We start from the raw sequence: 17,242 nt of genomic DNA, 5'->3' as shown, positions 1-17,242 counted from the left end.
CCTTTCTCCCATCCGTGTTCTCCGGCATCCCTTCCCTTCAGGCACTCTTCCTGCCCACCAGTCCTTTCTATTATCAAGGAAAACTCAGTCAATTAACCCACACTGAGGTCACCATGCCCGGCACTGGCAGGAGTGTTTGCCCTCTTGTTTGGTTTTTAAGGCGACGCTTAAGGCAATTACCGGTAACATCTATTCGGCATGTGCTCCATGCCAGGTCCCAATTTCTCCATCTGCCTTGGTAGGCTGGGCCAAGCCCCTTGTATGGAGGAAGAAGGCGAAACTCCAAGAGAAAACTTGCTCAGGTTTGCACACGGTGCAAACGGGCGGGGCTGGGATTTACATGGCAGGGGACGCCTTGGAAGAGACTTATGTTCATGGTGGAATCTCAAGCGCCTTCGCACCTGTTCAAGAGGGAGCTATTTTTGGCCTGGCATCGTGCCTCCCCTCACATCACACAGCCTCCTCTGCATACTTATTAAGACACCCTGAATCTGAAATGAGGCAGATCCAAGTTAGAGGTGAGCGTGTCTGATGTCTGTGAGGAAGATCCGAGGCAGAGGACACGGAGTGGGTCAGCATGTACTCTCCCAGTGGAACCCAGTACCCGAAAACCCCTCCAAGGTCTCTCCATTCCTGGAACCAACACACCGCCCAGACCCCCCACAGGACTCAAGAGGTTTAGGAGGGAAGACAGCGGCAGGCATGAAGGAAGGACATAGATGAGACAGGTCAAACCAGGGTCCTGATTCTTCCTTCTTTATTCTGGGGAAGCACAGGGGTAAGGGACAGGCATTTGGAGGCACAGGTAGCATTGAAATAAGCTCATCTGCCAATAAAGCCAGGGTCCAGCCCCTGAGCACATTCCCACCCCTGCCTCCACCCATCCATCCGATCCTGAAAGCTGCCGCAAGCTTCCAGGCACTGCCAACGTGGAGGTCAGATGCCCACACTTCAGAGCAGCCTTGTAAGGGGCATCCAGTCCGGAAAAGGAACTCATTTCTCTCTTTTCCCACCTGTCTGCACGGGGCCATAAAATCAAAACCTCCACTGTCACTGAAATCCCCAGGAGAAATCTCCTGCCTGTCTGTCCATCCTCACCTCTGGTCTTTCATGGAGAAGGATGCATTTGGCAAGACAGGGGAGCCGTGGTGCCCCCGGGCCACGCTGTGTTGGGTTCTGTCTCACTCACACACAAGTGGCCCTGGAGGGTGACCCACCACCATCTGCCCCTGTTCAGGTTCTCAGATGGAGAACCTGAGAGAGGGGTATTATCAGGGAGACTGTCCTGGCTATGTGCAAACCACACTGCCCATCTCATGTCATTCTCAAGGGAGAAATCTGGTCCCCATCCAAGTCCTGTCTCTCTCTCTCTCTCTCTCTCTCTCTCTCTCTCTCTCTCTCTCTCTTTGTACCAGGGATTGAACTCAAGGGCACTCCACATCTCCAGCCCCATTTTATATTTTATTTAGAGACAGGGTCTCACTGAGTTGCTCAGCACCTTGCTGCCCACCAATCCTGAGCCACTGGGATTACAGGCATGAGCCAAGGGCCTTTTTTTTTTTTTTTAATAGGTTCTACGCTCTGAGGGGAAAAGCATGTGAGTGATTTGCAACTTCAAACCACAAAGACTTCAAGGGACATCACTTTGTTTAAAGAAAGGTCCACGTGAGCCGGGTGTGGTGGCGCATGCCTGCAATCCCAGCCGCTGGAGAGGCTGAGGCAGGAGAATCACAAAGTTAAGGCCAGCCTTAGAAAAATCCTGTTTCAAAATAAAATAAAAAGAGCTGAGGATAGAGCTCAATGGTAGAGTGCCCCTGGGCTCAATCCCCAGAACTACAAAGAGAAAAGAAAAGACAGGACAGTAGAACTGCCACCGCATCCTTGCACATACACAGCCTGCCACTCAACCTCTGCACACGGTTCCTGGCCTTCCACTCACACTGGTATTTGGTGCCCTGACACTTTCATGTGCTCCACCATCTCTATGTCACACACCTGCCCCTTGGCCCTTCCTTTCCACCCCACATTCTTTCTGTCCCTCCTCAGCACCTAGTGTCCCCTGGGTCACCTCAGAAAAGGACCTGAGACTCATTCACACTAAGTGGCAGTCTCAAGAGCTGGTGGAGGCCCTGTGCTCATCTAAACCACATCCTCATTTTGCACATGAGGAAGCTGAAGCTCAAGTTGAATGACTTGCCCAAGGTCACACAGCCAGAGAAGGGTAGAACCAAGGCTGGACTTGAGGTCCCTGGACTTTGGGACCCTGCCCTTTTTTTCCCCTCGTGGGGTTCGAGCTGTGGGATGCCTTCAGCTGAAGGAAGTACGTTCCAACGGATGGACTTTCACACAGAAGCCCTGAATGGGGGGGTGTCATTCTCTTGCCCAGAGGACCCTCTACTCTACCTGCCACCAGATCCAGGTTTGGGAAGTTCCCTTAACAACCCCACAGCAGCCCGAGTGGGAGCCCAGAGGGAAACAGCCTCTGAGGCCTCCCACTCAGGGATGTTCAATGCTTTCTGATCCCCCCTCGTCCCGGGGTGGGCTTAGGGCAGTGAGAGAGCCACCCCTCCACCCTTGAAGCTTGGCTAGGAAAAGGGCCAGGGCCAGGACCCGCCCCTATGTGACAAGACCTTGCTGGGGCCCAGCCATGCCACCACCTGCCAGGCAGAGGGATTACTTGGGGGTGGGGGGCAGGCAGCCATCAGGACTGGTTGTTGCTTGGGTGATCCCAGAGCCTGGCATCCTTTCTGGCACAGCAAGGGGGAGGAAGAAGTATTTGAAGGAACAAATGGATCAATGAATGAATGAAATGGCAAATGAAGGATAGCAGATTCATAGCAGAGCACACTCCAGAGAGTGGGGTGGGGATGGTTCTGGAAGCTTCCAAGCTCATCATCAGGCCACAATTTCACCTCCAGTTTATTCACTCCCACAGTAGACCCCGAGAGAAACACTGCAGAGACGTCCCTGTTTCCCGCCTCAGCCCCCCTGCGAGATGGAAGCCAGACCCCTCTCTGTTCCAGGAGCGACAGGCTCTGTTTGGAGCTGCTGTTTATTTTCGTACAGATGGTATAAATGAGACACTCACAAAGGCTCCCAAGACATAATGAATTTTCTGCTACCGGGGGGAACCCCCCCCAGAGGGGTAGCACCCCCTGGGAGTAGTGGCCCCATAAATTCTTGCCATTCCTGCTCTTGTGAACCCATCCCCCGTACCAGGCTGGCCCTGAGGACCAGGTACCACACTTTCCTTTGAAGCCAAAACCTCTCAGTCTTTCCCAACCCTGCAAGGAAGCCGCTCGGCGCTCAGCTCTAACCACAGGCCCTCACCGTATGCCATTCCTAGGAGACACCACAGCCCTGACCTGCGCCACAGCGAGAAGTCACCCAGCTGTCTCTGGCAGAGGGGGACGAGGTGGAGGGGCTGAGCCGCCGCCTTTCTAATGGGATCCTCATTAGCTGCCCAGAGCTGGCTGTGATCTGAGGCTGAAAGGTAGCTTTGGTGATTTGAAAAGTAAAACAATTTGATGTGATTTAGGGATCTAGAAACAGGCAGGGTGTGGGGGGCAGGAAACCAATAGCAGTGAGGGGGAACTTACCCACTTGAAGGGAGACATAGGAAAGATGACAAGAGGTGAAATCATCTCCCAGACTGGTGGTTCCATACGGAAACAATTTAGTGGGAAAAGGAGAACTACGCACTAAACACTTGAGGAGAGGAACCCAGAGTTTTCCCCTCGGGAGCTCAGGAGGCTCGAAAGGCAGATAAACACCCACCCCGACTCCTTGAGTGACTGGGATGCAGGAATAGAAGGCGAGCTCTGTACATTGGCAAAACACCAAAATTGAGAAACGAGGCTCGTGCCTCAACATATAGGCCTCGAATCCAAAGAGACTTTGGCAGTTTGGGACACTGACCAGGAATGAGTTGGCAGCTAGCCAGTGAAGGAAAGCTGGGGAATGCCCAAATCCAACATGAGTCCTGACAAACCAGCCATGAATAAGAAAGCGTTCAGGAGGTCACAGTGGACCCTAGGCTGTTGCTGAGCCTAAGACTCTGGCTGATTGGATGCAGCTCCCTAAAATCCAGCTTGAATAAAACAGGGGCCAGATGGACCCCAAGGGAAAAAAAATAACTTGAAGATCTGGTATCTGTATCTCTCTACCCAACTTCCTTGGGGATTTGTGGGGACACAGTTGGATGCTGCATTGCAGGAGCAGAAAAAAAAAAAAAAGAGTCATGAAGCAGTTCAAATCCAAAAATATCTGCTGGGAGACTAACATGAAAAATCACTCTGCAAAAAGAATAAAGGGTAGAGGTAACTTACCCAGGTTTCCCCCTCTTAGGCTCTTCTCTTGTTTACTGTATGGAAAGGGATAAAATATCTTAAGTCTTTTTTCAGTGGGAGGGTCTGTGATAACAGGTTGGCTTTGAGGGTCCCACTTACATAGGACTCTCTTTATTAAAAGTGCCCAACCAGCATCTTCATCCGGAATAACATAAATAGGTTAAAGAGAGAGAGAAGGAGAGGTTAAGAGAAACCTGGGATCTGTGTTGTCAACCTTCTGTCGGGGGAAACGAAAGTTTGAGAGAGGCTGTAAGACCCCCTGGTCTCTTTAGGAAGGTCGGCCCCCCCTCCAGGCAAGCAGGCAGGATGGCAGCAGGGGCGGCTGGCCACAGGCTCAAGGCTTGATGCTGAGAGCAAGTGGAGGTGAGTGGGGGTGGGCCATGGAGTGGGGCGGGGGGCAAGAGCAAGAGCGGGACTGTGCATCAAAAACAAGGATCCTGCCTCTGAGAACCAGCAAGAGGAGGACTAGGCGGTCTTGGGAGGTGGATCCTGGAAAGATTCCCCCAAGGGAATCGTGTGTGACGATCTGCCTCCTGGACTCTGAATGATGTAGGTCAACCAACCTCCAAAATCCAAGGAGGACCAGGAGATGAGGAGCAAAGGGATGGAGAATGCTCCAAGATTGAGAACAAGGCCAAGCAGCAAAAGGCCCTCTCTGGAAGTCTGTCCCAAGCACTGAGGCAAGAGAGTCAGGGCAGGTGAGAAGGGGAGCTTGAGAGTCAGATGGTCCAAGTGTGAATTCTCAATCTACCCCTCACTAGCTGTGTGATCTAGGGCAAGTTACTTAACCTCTCTGTTCCTTACTTTCCACAACTGTAAAGTCGTTTGCCCTGTAAGGCTACTGAGAGGATTAAATTAGTCAATAACTGAAACAGCACCTGCACATGATAAGCTGAAATCATTGTGGCCACAGGGCCTTCCTTCCTGCAGGGGCACTAGAGCTAGATGACCCCTTAAGGTACCTTCTGGGTTGTTCTCATTAACAATGGTCTCCCTTTCCTACCGCCATGAAGATGATTCTCTCCAGAATATTCTATGCTCTCCCACTTTCCAGCCCCAAACTCCAAGGTGGCAGGGCCATCCTGCATCCCCGTGGTTAATGACAGAATAGAAACAGAGGGCACCTGGTCAAGGCTGGCTACAAAGGCACAGAAATGAGGCCCAGCTCCTGTACTCTGCCTCAGTGTCTCCACCCTGCAGGCCACAACGCAGCTGCACAGATCCCTGGCCCTAAGGTAGGAGCAACAGGCTGGGGCTCTGGCCCTGTCCCAGAAGCAGAGGCCAGCATCTTTGGCATCCCTCAACCCACTGCCTCTCTGTGCTGCTTGAAGGGGTCACACCTGGGCCTTCCTAAGAAGAAAAAGAAGGGCAGCTGGGCTCAGGAGAAGCCATGCACACTGCAGGCAGGATCCCTTCGTAGCTGTCCCAGTGGGAGAAGAATTTAGAACCTCCCCCCAGGGGATTTCCGCTCTTCCCTGGAAAACAGAGAAATGCTTCCAATAAGGCCCTGCCTGTGAAACAGCTCTGCCTAATGTAGGTGCTCAATAAACGACATGAAATCATCTCCACCAGCAATCTGTATCCAGCACTTGAGAAGCTGGGACAGTGCAAGCTGTCACTCCTCTCTTCTTGCCTCACCTCAGTTCTCTTCCTTGGTGGCAAGGCGGAGGCAGGGCACAGATATGCACACACTGTGTGGTAGTTGCATGGGTCCTTTTTGTAAAAATGTCACTGGCCAGCTGAAGCTTTAGAAATGGAGCTCTATGACCAAATCCCATGCGCTGCAGAAGGAAAACAGACTTAAAAAAAAAAAAAAACAATACGGTGGGCTTGGCCGGGCCTCCCACAGCCAGTAATAAGTGCAAAGAAACAGACTGCAAATTCCAAGCCTGGGTCACTAAGGCATTTGTCTCTGCTGAGTTTTGAGAGGCCAAACCACACACACACACACACACACACACACACGCGCGCGCACACACACACACACAAGTGTGCACACACATGCACACACACACACCCATCCACGGAGCTTGGCAGCCCCTCAGTTCCAGAGCTGGTAACACAAGCCACAGAAATGACTGCCAAGACAAGCAATGGAGGGAGCCAGGCCCAGCTTCATTGGCCACCATACGCTGCATATGGCCCGGGACGAAGCCAAAACAGTGTTCTCACCCTCCTCAAAGGCATAGGAGACCCTCTGTTTTCAAACACACCTCCACAGAGCCTTAATTAAAGGAAAATAGAAAAATAATGTGCCTGCTGCTCTCCCCCTGCCCGTATAGGTATGTGCACCCACAGACCCACACACACTCACTCTATTTTTCTCTTCCTCCCATTTCAGTTTCAAACATAATTCATTCACATGGAAAAAAAGCAAACTGCACCCTGCAGCGGAAAAGAATGCAGCTTGCCCTCAGCCCTCAGCTCTGATTGCTCAAGTGGAGCTGGGGCTCAATGAACATGGAGCAGACCAGCCTGGAGTCTGTGCTGGCCCCTTCCCTTCCAGAGTGGAGCTGGAAACACACGAGAGACACAGAAAGACGAGAGCCCATTGCAACATGGGTAGCTAGCTGCACAACACAAGAGGCCCAGAGAGCCTGGCCCTGCGGAGGATTCTGAAGACTGGAAAGGAGGCCCACCTCTCCTGCAAGCAGGTGGGGGAGACAATAAGAGATCCAGGCAGACAGAGGAGTGTGTCTGGGAGCTGCAGAGGCTGGCAGTGGACCAGTGGGAAAGACTCTCATCCAAGCCTTTCCTAGGGGACACTCTCACCACGATGGACACATCTCCTTGGAGGTGGCTGATCCAACTAGGAGAAATAACAGAGGCCTCCACACCCAGGCCTTCCTAAGACCAACCCTTCAAATCACACAGCACCCAGCTCTTCAGGAAGATTCTGGAGCTGCCTGTACCTCTGAACCAAAGCCAAAGTGGAGGGGGGAACAGAAGAGTCTTTGAGAAATCCATCCTCTCTGCTTTAAGCCAGGCAAAACCTCAGCCACCCAGAGGCATGAGAATCGATCTTGCTTCCCTTCCCTGAAACTTGGATTTCTGTAGAATCAGAGCCATGCTCACACCTGATACCTGGTTAAACTCTCCCCTAGAAACCTGCAAGGGGAGATAAGCTTTCTGTTCAAGCTGCAGCCAGATTTGCTGGAAAGGGGGTGAAAGCAAAGGGAGGTGTCTTTAAAACCCCTCAGGGAAGGGAGGCTGGGAGAGAGATAGAGGAACACAGTTCCTAGCAGGCTTTAAAGACAGCAGGTACCCAAATATGGTTCAGACCTTCAGTGTCTCCTGCTCCTGACACTAAGACCCTGGGGACAATTGACCAGGATTTAAAGTAGAGTATACACACCTACACAGTGCAAGCTCCTTCTGAGACACAGACCTGAGCATATCTGCCCTGAGTACCCTGGACAGGCCACTGATTCCTAGTGCCCTGGATGCCACTGAGGAGGGCAGCACTCTGGGCAAAGGGTCATGCAATCTTGCAAATGGAGCTGACAGAAGGGATCAGTTGATTTCTTCCCACCAGCCTTTCCATCTCTCACTCCACAGATGGCCCATCCGTTCCTGCAAAAGAGCAAGCCCCCTGGGCTTCCCAGCTCCTCCAGGGACCCAAGCAAAGTCTAGCTCTGCCACCCCAACGTGCAGGGGTCCAGTGGATGGCCCAGCCTCTTTTGAGGGGAGGAGCAGAGGAGAGTCTTCTAAACTGGGCTGGTTACCTAGAGAAGCCAGCTTCCCGCCTTATGTAAAGGGGCATGGAAGACGGGGAAGCCCAAAGGGGACCCAGGTCACCCCGAGGACCCTCCTAACCCAGAATCCTGGAGCAATGGTCCTGACTGAAGCCCTCTCCATTGGATGGAAATCGGATCCTTCTCAAATCCCTCCTGGGAGTCCTCCAGGAGGACACGACTTGCCAGCAGGTCCCTGTCATCCCCACCCCCAGCCCCGCACCTCCTGGCCTTTCACCCTCCACGGCCACGACCCGTCTCGTCTCGGAGGACAGTCTTCTCCCCACTCACCCCGCCTTCCCCGCCGCCCTAGGACAGCGCCTCCCTGCAGGCGGCCGGGGAGGAGAGCGCGCGAAGGGGAAGGAGGGAGCGCCCCGCTGCCCGGGGAGCGGTGGGAGCCTCGCGTCCCGGGGCGGGAACGCACGGGAAGCCACCGGCTGCAGCGCGGGGCGGCCAAGGCTCGGGAGCCGCCCGGCGGGACGCGAGTTCCTGGGCTCGCGCGCTGCGCCCGCGCGGGGACCGCCGACCCAGGTGGCCGCGGCCGCGCGCCCCGCCCCGCCCCGCCCGGCCCCGCGCGCCCTCGCACCCACCGTGCAGAAGCCGCGGGCGGAGGCGGCGCCCCCGGGGCCGGGGCCCGGCTGCAGGCGCCGTGCCCACTCCGCGCCGCTGCCGCCCGGCCGCGGAGCTCCGCCCGGTGCCCAGGCCCGTCCCGGCCCGGGAGCCGCCGCGGCGCCAGCCCCGCCGCCGCTGCAGCGTCCGCCGCCGCCAGCGCCCCCCGTCGCGGCCGCCGAGCGTCCCTCCCGCAGGCTGTGGCGGGCGGCGGGACGGGTTGCATCAGCCCCGGCTATATAGCGGCCCCTGGGCGGCGGGGAGGGGTCGGGAATGCGGAACCGGCGGAGCTGCCAGCTCCAGACGTCAGAGGGGGACGGAGAGGAAGGGAAGGAGGGGACAGGGGAGGAGGGGGTGTGGATCCGGCGCTTCACACCCACTGACCTTCACCTCCCCCGCCGCCTCCGGCGCCCTCCTCCCGCCGCCGCTCGCGCTCCTCTGCCCGCAGGGGCGGCCGGGGCCCCGGCTCGCTGGCCCGGGCTCCACAGCGGCCCGGGGCGCTCCCACCCCGCGGCTCAGGAGCGCGCGAGAAAGCAGGACGCGGAGCTCGGTTATGTAAGAGCATCCCCCGCGCTCCGCCGCCCGGCTGCCACCCCCGGGACACGAGCACGGCCCCGGGAGGCAAAAAGCAGAAGGCGGCAGTGGGACAAGCCAAGAGCCCCTTGGAGTAGAGCCTGTGGGGGACCATCTTCCGCCGTCCTCGGCGCTCTCCCCCAGACCCACAGCACACAGTTGCGTCCTTGGACACTTCAGGACTGAGTGGTGAGGAGGTGCTCTCGCAAGCCGGTTTTGCCTTTCTGTGAAGGATAGGCAGAGGATTGTATCTTGGAAGGGCCTCTTCAGCGTCCCTCAGTCTTGAGATGACCCGGTGCATGAGCTTGTCCTCCTGGAGGGCTGCCCCCGAGACCACTGCTGTCTCCGTGGCTGGCCCAGTTTGGCCTCGGGCTTTTTGCCCTAGTCTAGCAGGCTTCTCCTCTCCAGGGACAGACAGCAGTGAACAGACCAGCTCTCCGTAGACTCCCAGTGGCCTTCTTCCCCAGCAGGACTTCCATGGCCAGCTCCACTCCTACCTCCCATCCCTCTAAACAGGTAGATGGTAAAGGAGACCCCAGAGGAAATGTTTCATCCACGGTGCCCTCCACTCTGGGAAAGTAGAGACACAGAGCCCTCAGGCAGAAACATGGCACCTGCCTCTAGGGTACCCAGCCTGCCTTTCTGCCTAAGCTAGATAGGGATGGCAACACTTATGCTCAGTGACCTTCAGCCTCTTTCTCAGAGTGATGACAGGTCATCACCCAAAGAAGAAAGGAAGTGAAAGAAACAGTTCATGCCTTGTTGGAGTGCAGATGCTCAGAGTGAAAGGAACAGGACTTGAGACCAGATGGGAGCACATGAGCCGAGCGCAGCACGCATGTCTTCTCAATGTGGTGCGTGGAAGCTACATTCCCCTGGTTTCCAAGGCACTGAAATCTTTCTGCACAAGAGAACTGGTCTTATGGAAAGACCAAGTTCTGATGCCATTGCCTGTCCATTTCACCAAGACCGTCAGCAAGCTCTCTCACAACACTGATGGAGGAAAGTAAGGCCCTAAAAGAACACGCATGGCAACTGAGCAGTAATGTGATAGGCTTGTGGGAGAAGAGGCCTCAGAGAGGCCAACTACACCTTTATTCCAGCACGGAGATCAAAGCTGGGTGCTAAGAAACTGCCCTGTGATGTTTCTCCCGCAAGGCTAGGGTCTGGACATTTATATGGAAGAAAACAGTGAACAGGGGCAACGTGATTTTATGCGTCTTCTGCTGGGACTTTGAAAAAACTAAACTGATCTACACGCAGAGACTAATAATTTACGTGTGTGGTTACCACCAGCCCTCTCCAGGGCCTACTTTGGCCCACGGTAGAGCCACTGGCAGTCCTAGTGGGCCTTTTCTTCCCCCCACAAATTAAATATGCTCCAGGGGTGGCACCAAGGTGTGACTGGCGATCTTTACCACCACCACCACCCCACTGGCTTTATAATATCCATTTAATCTCCCTGTTATTTGATATGGATGTTTTTCAACTTTATATAGGATGCTGTACAAACAGCTCAGGGCCACCTTCCCACCACATTGCCCCCTACCAGGTCCCTCTGCTTAGCCACTGCCTCTAGGAGTGGCTGGAGACAGAGGCCATAAATTGGCTCCTTTGTGCAGACATCAGCCTGCTTCTTCTCCCTGAGTTGTCTGATGCAACAGATCTGCCTCTGGCTTTTAGGCTCAGACAGTGGCCCAGCCTAAGGCAATTCAAATTTAGGTTTCCTGTCACTTGCAACTAGAAAAGTCCTCATTAAGATACCCAGCCCTGGCCAGTGGCTGATTCAGAAACTGTCTTGCATCCCTGGTAAAGCTGAGGAGACTAGGAATTTGGTGGATCTCCTGGGAAGAGAAGTTACCAGAAGCTGGACCTGAATCTGCCAGAAGGTACTACCTGAAAGGAGTCTACCAAGAATATAGCTAATGCCAAGAAGAGGAGAGAGAAGAAGAGCCAAGCCAGGAAGGGGAAGATAGAACGTCCTCATTAATAAATGAGTTTTGTATCACTGACTTGTTTGGACTATTTCATTTTAAAGTTCAATGTACACCAGTGAATCCCAGACTCTTTACAAAGAAGAAAAAGTGAAATTGTAAGTCAAAATAATCAATTCCCCAAAACTGTTCCTCCAATATCAAAGGAGGAAATGATAGTTCTGGGTCATCTACCAATCAGCTAGTCTTTATACTAGTATTTACTGAAAATCTGTTATGTGCCTGTGAGGTACATAAAGTTTAAGACATGGTTCCTCAACTGTCCCCACCTTCCATACTGTTAGGAAGAATGACTTTAAAATGAGCAAACAGCAAAACCGAGAGTGACTAAGAGCTAATTATGTGACACAGACTATCAGAACTGTAGGAATCCAGACAGGGTTGCCACTCCTTCTCTACTCAAACTGTATTGACCAAAATTGCAAACTGCAGCTGCTCCTCGACTTCTGATGGGGTTATGTCACGATAAACCCATCATAAGCTGAAAATTCCAAAAGTCAAAAATGCATTTAATACAACCAATATATCAAGCATGCTAACTTAGCCTAACCTTCCTTAAACATGCTCAGAACACTCTTGTTAGTCTAACATTGGGCAAAGTCATCTAATACAAAGCTTATTTTATCATTAATTGAATAATTTAGCTAATTTATTGAATACTGCACTGAGGTAAAAAATAGAATGGTTGTATGGGTACATTGTCTCACCATTGTCAAGCTAAAAACTGGTAAATTGAACCATTGTAAGTCAGGGGTCTTCTATAGTTACTGGCAGGCTATCTTTGGCTTCACTGGATCAATCTGAAATTCTTTTTTTTTTTAACCATATAAAAGGTTTCACACAAAAATTTTGATTTCTAACTTTCCTTGAAAAAAATCAAAGACAGGGGCATTTGTAATAGTTGAGGTTAGGTTTTGCTGCTGTAGCAAATATGTTTCACCAAAACTCAGTGACTTAACACAAGAAAAGTTATTTCTTTTTCTTTTTTTATTTATGTTTTTGGTTGGACACAAATCTTTATTTTATTTTATTTATTTATTTATTTATTTATTTATTTATTTATTTATTTATTTATTATGTGGTGCTGAGGATTGAACCCAGGGCTTTAGTATATGCTAGGTGAGCGCTCTACCACTGAGCCACAATCCGAGCCCCAAGAAAAGTTATTTCTTACACAAGACAACTGTGGATCTAGGTGATTCTTCAGGACAACTGTCCTACAGGTGAGAGCTCAGCATGGTACCTCTATATCAATAATGGCCACCATGGCAGGCACAAAGAGAGAATAAGAAAGGGCCAATCACCAGCATTTTTAAAATTTTTTTCTAATTAGTTATACATTATATAACTAATACATTTAAATGCATTTAAATTCATTATACAGGAATGGAGAACAACTTTTCATTTCTCTAGTTTTACAAAATGAAGAGCACCACCACATGTGCAGTCATACATGTACCTAGGGTAATTTTTTTTCATCTCATTCCACTATCTTTCCTACCCCCATTCCCCCTCCCCATCATTCCCTCCCCTATGCCCAAAGTTCTTCCATTTTCCCCACTCACCCTCCCCCCCATTATGGGTCTGCATCCACTTACCAGAACATTTGGCCTTTGTTTTGGGGGGATTGGCTTACTTCGCTTAGCATGATATTCTCCAACTCCATCTATTTACCTACAAATGCCATAATTTTATTCTCTTTTAATGCTGAGTAATATTCTACTGTGTATATGTGCCACAGTTTCTTCATCCATTCATCTGTGAAAGGCATCTAGGTTGGTTCCACAGTTTAGCTATTGTGAATTGAGCTGCTATGAACACTGATGTGGCTTTGGGTATAGACTGAGGAGTGGGATAGCTGGGTCAAATGGTGGTTCCATTCCACGTTTTCTAAGGAATCTCTATACTGCTTTCCATGGCCATCACCAGCATTTAATCTTTCCTCCTTGAGTGACATCACTTTAGCTTTCATTTCATTGGCTAAAGCAAGTTACATGGTCATTCTTAATTTCAAAGAAGAAGGGAAGCTTGGTCCTGCCATGTATCACCGAGGAGAAGGGAACCAGGAATTAGTGAATAATCAGTATCTATCACAGCATGCACTCCCTTATGGTGATGCTGGGCTGGAACCCACTAGGAGCTGCTACCTTGAAATGGGACTTCCACCCTGACACAGTCTCCACCCATCCTATTTTATTTACACGACCTGCCTGGATCCTGGGGGCATTTGATTTTGTAAGTCTTGATATAGACAAAGTGATCTCAGGAGCAATCTTCCAAGTGTCTCTGAGGACCCATGGTGTTGTAATCATTAAAAAAAAAAAAAGATGTTTGATCTGTTAGAAGAAGAAGAAGAAGAAAATAATAATAATAATAATAATACATGCCATAGTGAATTCATAGGATAAAAAGCAGGATGGTATCATGAAATCACACAAGAAGGTGACACTAGCCATTATATATCCTGTATATTACTCAGACCTGTTTATGATCATTTCTTCCTTCCTTCAGATCTTCCATTGATCAAACATCTGTCCCCAGAAGAAAGGGACCCCCACTGTCTTTCCTAGGATGAGGGGAAGTTCCATGGTAATGATGTGGGGCAGTTGTCTGGTTTTTATTCAGATATATGTGAACATATTATATATAGATGTGCGAACGTACAGATTCAAGGCTGAAGGATTTGAGAAGGAAGTTTGTGAGTTGGAAAAGGAAGATTTCTCTTTCAATAACCACCAATGAGAATTTTATAAGACATGTCAAAAGATTTATGAGCAAATCAGCACCTACAGAAATGCAGCTATCACCAGGAAAAGCCCAGCAACTTCTCCTTAATCTCCTAACACAGTCAGGCTTTGGAAGATGAAGAGATAGTCACTTCTCTGGTTTAAATGCTGGGGCAAGGGGGTTAGAGAGAGGAGGAGTGTGGTGGATGTATGCTCTTGTTTTTCTCAACATTCCTTCTTTGGAGAACCCCTCCTTTCTCTCTTCCCTATGGTACTAAAGGGGTGTTCATAACTGAGGGGTGGGTGTGTGACTGAGTTGACCAATTAGAGTAGTCCATTTCCAAAGCCACAGTGATTGGTTAAGGGATGAGCACACACACACAGAGGACCAATCAAGGTCTTCCCTGAGATTTGATCTGTGAATATTAAGAAAGAGGGCTGCTCCTTTCCTTTAAAGCACCAGTGTAATGATGTAGTTTGTGATCGTCAGTGACCATTTTCCCTGTCTTGTTACAAGTATCTGATGGAGAAAGAAACTAAGACACAGAGGAAAAGAGAGCCAAGATATGTCAAGAGAGAACGAGCCATGAGGTCATCATTTGAGTCCCTGAATCTAACATGCCATGGAGTCAGACTGAATCAGTCTTTGGACACATAGACTGGTCTCAACACATCTCATTTCTCTTTCTTGCTAAGATAGTTTGAGTCAGGTTTTCTGACACTTGCTACCAAAAGAATGCTGAGGAATACATAAATAAAAGCTTAAAAGGAATGCTGAACTGACACCAGGGAATTATCTGCTTCTATTCTTGCCTCATCCATCAAACTCCACTCGACCTCTGAGAGATTAATACAGAGCTCTCACAGCGCAGGGTTCAGTTAGGCAGGCAACCTCATTTGAATGTTTGCTGGGAGTCTGCACCATCCTTATTGAGGAGGCAAAGCCAAAAGAAGATGTCATCCCTGACTTAAAGAATGAGACTGGAGGCCCAGGGAGATGGATGAAACTCATAAAAGTGGGGAAATGAAGATTTGTGTGATCTAGCAGATACATATGTTTCAAAATATGACCTAAAAACACAGGGAGAAGGCAGGGGATGGTGGCACACACCCGTAATCCCAGCAGCTCAGGAGGCTGAGGCAAGAAGATCACAAGCTCAAGGACAGCCTCAGCAATTTAACAAGACTTTGTCTCAAAATAAAAAGGGCTTGGATGTAGCTCAGTGGTAGAGCACCTCTGGGTTCAATCCACAGTACTGCAAGAAAACAACAAAATCCACAGGGAGAGGGTGTGAGGCCCACATTGGAGTTGGCATTGCATCAGTTATCCACATGCAGGTGGACCCTGAAGTTGACCCTGGGATTGCAGAAAGACTCACTGAACTCCTTTAGATCAAAACTGATGTTTTGGTCATATCAAATTTCAAATCATCGGTGATTAACAATAAATGTTCAGCTAATGAATGAAAGAACAGAAGCTGGCGTAGGACTCAGTCTTAAGAGATGTTAATAATTAATGAACTGGGAAAAAATAAATTACAAGACAAAGGATGCCCTAGAAGATCAAAAGAGGGAAGGCACAGACACAGACTGTATGGTCAAGTACAACACAGAAATAAGTTCTGAGATGAGTTTGTTGTGTTTTCTTAGATCCGGAGGGTATTTTATAACTTTAGCAATTACAGTCAAGAGGCCTCAAGTTATTTTTCAGTTAGGGAGTTGAATTTTAAAAATGTAGACAGACATCATACTGCAGTGATGCTTCCCTCCATCCAGCACCCCCACAAGGCCAGTTCCAGAGGGACTGAAGACTCTTCTGTACCTTTCTCTTTCTTTTAATCCTGGATCCTCACTTCTAGAAGTGTCACAATGGATTGATCAGAATCCTCCATGAGAACTTTGGACCTTAGTTTCCTCATCTGCTAAATGAGTACATAAGGGATTAAACAATATCCACGAAGCCCTCTATCAATACCTCCCACATGCTAAGAACTCAATAAATTTGGCTTATTTGTCACCGCCACCACCATCAGCATCGTTATAACCATCAACATTATGTTTCAATCTGCCCAAACCCTGCTGCTATGTGGTCCTCTCAGACCTGTTATACCCGCAGTGATTTCTTCCTCCCTTGAACTTGAGTAGCTTTTCCCTCCTAACATCTAACCATACGCTATTTTAAATTTTGCTTCTTATTTCATATGTGCATTGTCATGGCAATATGCTTGAAATTTCCTTTGAGGCAGGAACAATAGTGTAAATTTTTAAAACTCCTATAAATGAATGCTCATGGTTGGCACTCAATGGACATTTAAATAAATGATGGACAGGGACCAGAATATCATTTCTTTTCTATTCCTGATAATGTCAAAAGCAGTCTGGGCTCTTGGCACTTCAAGAATATTCATTGAATAGATGCTGAGCCGAGAAATAATTGTTGGTTGTTCTTCATATGGCACAAATTAGTAGACTATTAAAGCGAGGAAAGGGCCGTATTTTATAGACAAGGAAATTGAGGCCCAAATCGATGACACAGATCTAGCTGAACAAAAGTTATGATGGGAGTAATTCTCAGGACTCTTTCTGCTACGTGTTTCAAAACAACCACCAATAAAAAGTTATTTCAGCAAATGTTTTTTGAAGGGGGAAAAAAAAGTCCCCTAGGTTTTCTGCGCGAGGTGGCGTTTCCTCTTACACTCAACAGCCCTGGTGGTGTGGTGGAGAGAGGTGTGGGAAGGCACTAAGGAGGCCAGTGACTGGCCCTTGTGTGGCCCTGGGTGGGGGAGGGGTGGATTTGCCACTTCTAGGAAGGCCCTTCCGGCTGCAGGCAATCAGGCCAGGGTTGATGCCTGCATTTCTAAGCACATTGCTCTCAACCAGCTCAAGTGTGTCATCCAGAGAGCCCCACTGTCTCAGCTCAGTCCTCAGGCAGGGGGGAGTCCCCCAGGCTGGGCTCAGAAACTCACCCCAGAGACGATTAATGGTCCCCACACTGGTTACCTGGGGAATCAGAAGGTGAAGATAAATTGTTTAGGTTTGCAACATAATACAGTAAGAGGCTGGGCTGGCCTCCGGGATGAGGCGCAGAGGGAGGCCACAAGCCCTCTGGAGGGAGGCCTGGGGACAAGGGCCTCTTTGGTAGCCCTGGCTGGGTTCACAGGCTCCCTTTCAGGTTTTGAGCCCACAGTTCCTCTACCCTCCCACTAGCCTCCCACCAGCATTTCTCTCTCTTAAATACACCTCCCTAATCCTCTCCT

The 17,242-nt window shown here is 50.0% G+C and overlaps 1 protein-coding gene across 2 annotated transcripts in view; it reads right to left on the bottom strand.

Moving 5' to 3' along the window:
- Positions 1-11,275, bottom strand: part of JDP2 (Jun dimerization protein 2) — a 40,630-nt gene extending 29,355 nt beyond the window's left edge. The window contains exon 1 of one of the 2 annotated variants that reach the window (XM_081291747.1): positions 9,077-11,275. In XM_081291747.1, the coding sequence (XP_081147873.1) occupies positions 9,077-9,566 (490 nt within the window). In that variant the 5' untranslated portion in view covers positions 9,567-11,275. Of the gene's footprint in view, positions 1-8,673; positions 9,001-9,076 lie in introns of those variants that run through there. The other variant, XM_081291748.1, reaches the window with a different exon arrangement.
- Between the last annotated feature and the right edge of the window lie 5,967 nt (positions 11,276-17,242).

Source organism: Spermophilus citellus (genome assembly GCF_964194105.1).
Source record: "Spermophilus citellus genome assembly, chromosome: 4".
Classification (NCBI taxonomy): Eukaryota; Metazoa; Chordata; class Mammalia; order Rodentia; family Sciuridae; genus Spermophilus; species Spermophilus citellus.
Note: the sequence above shows the minus strand (reverse complement) of the source record. Positions and strands in the feature narration are given on the sequence as shown.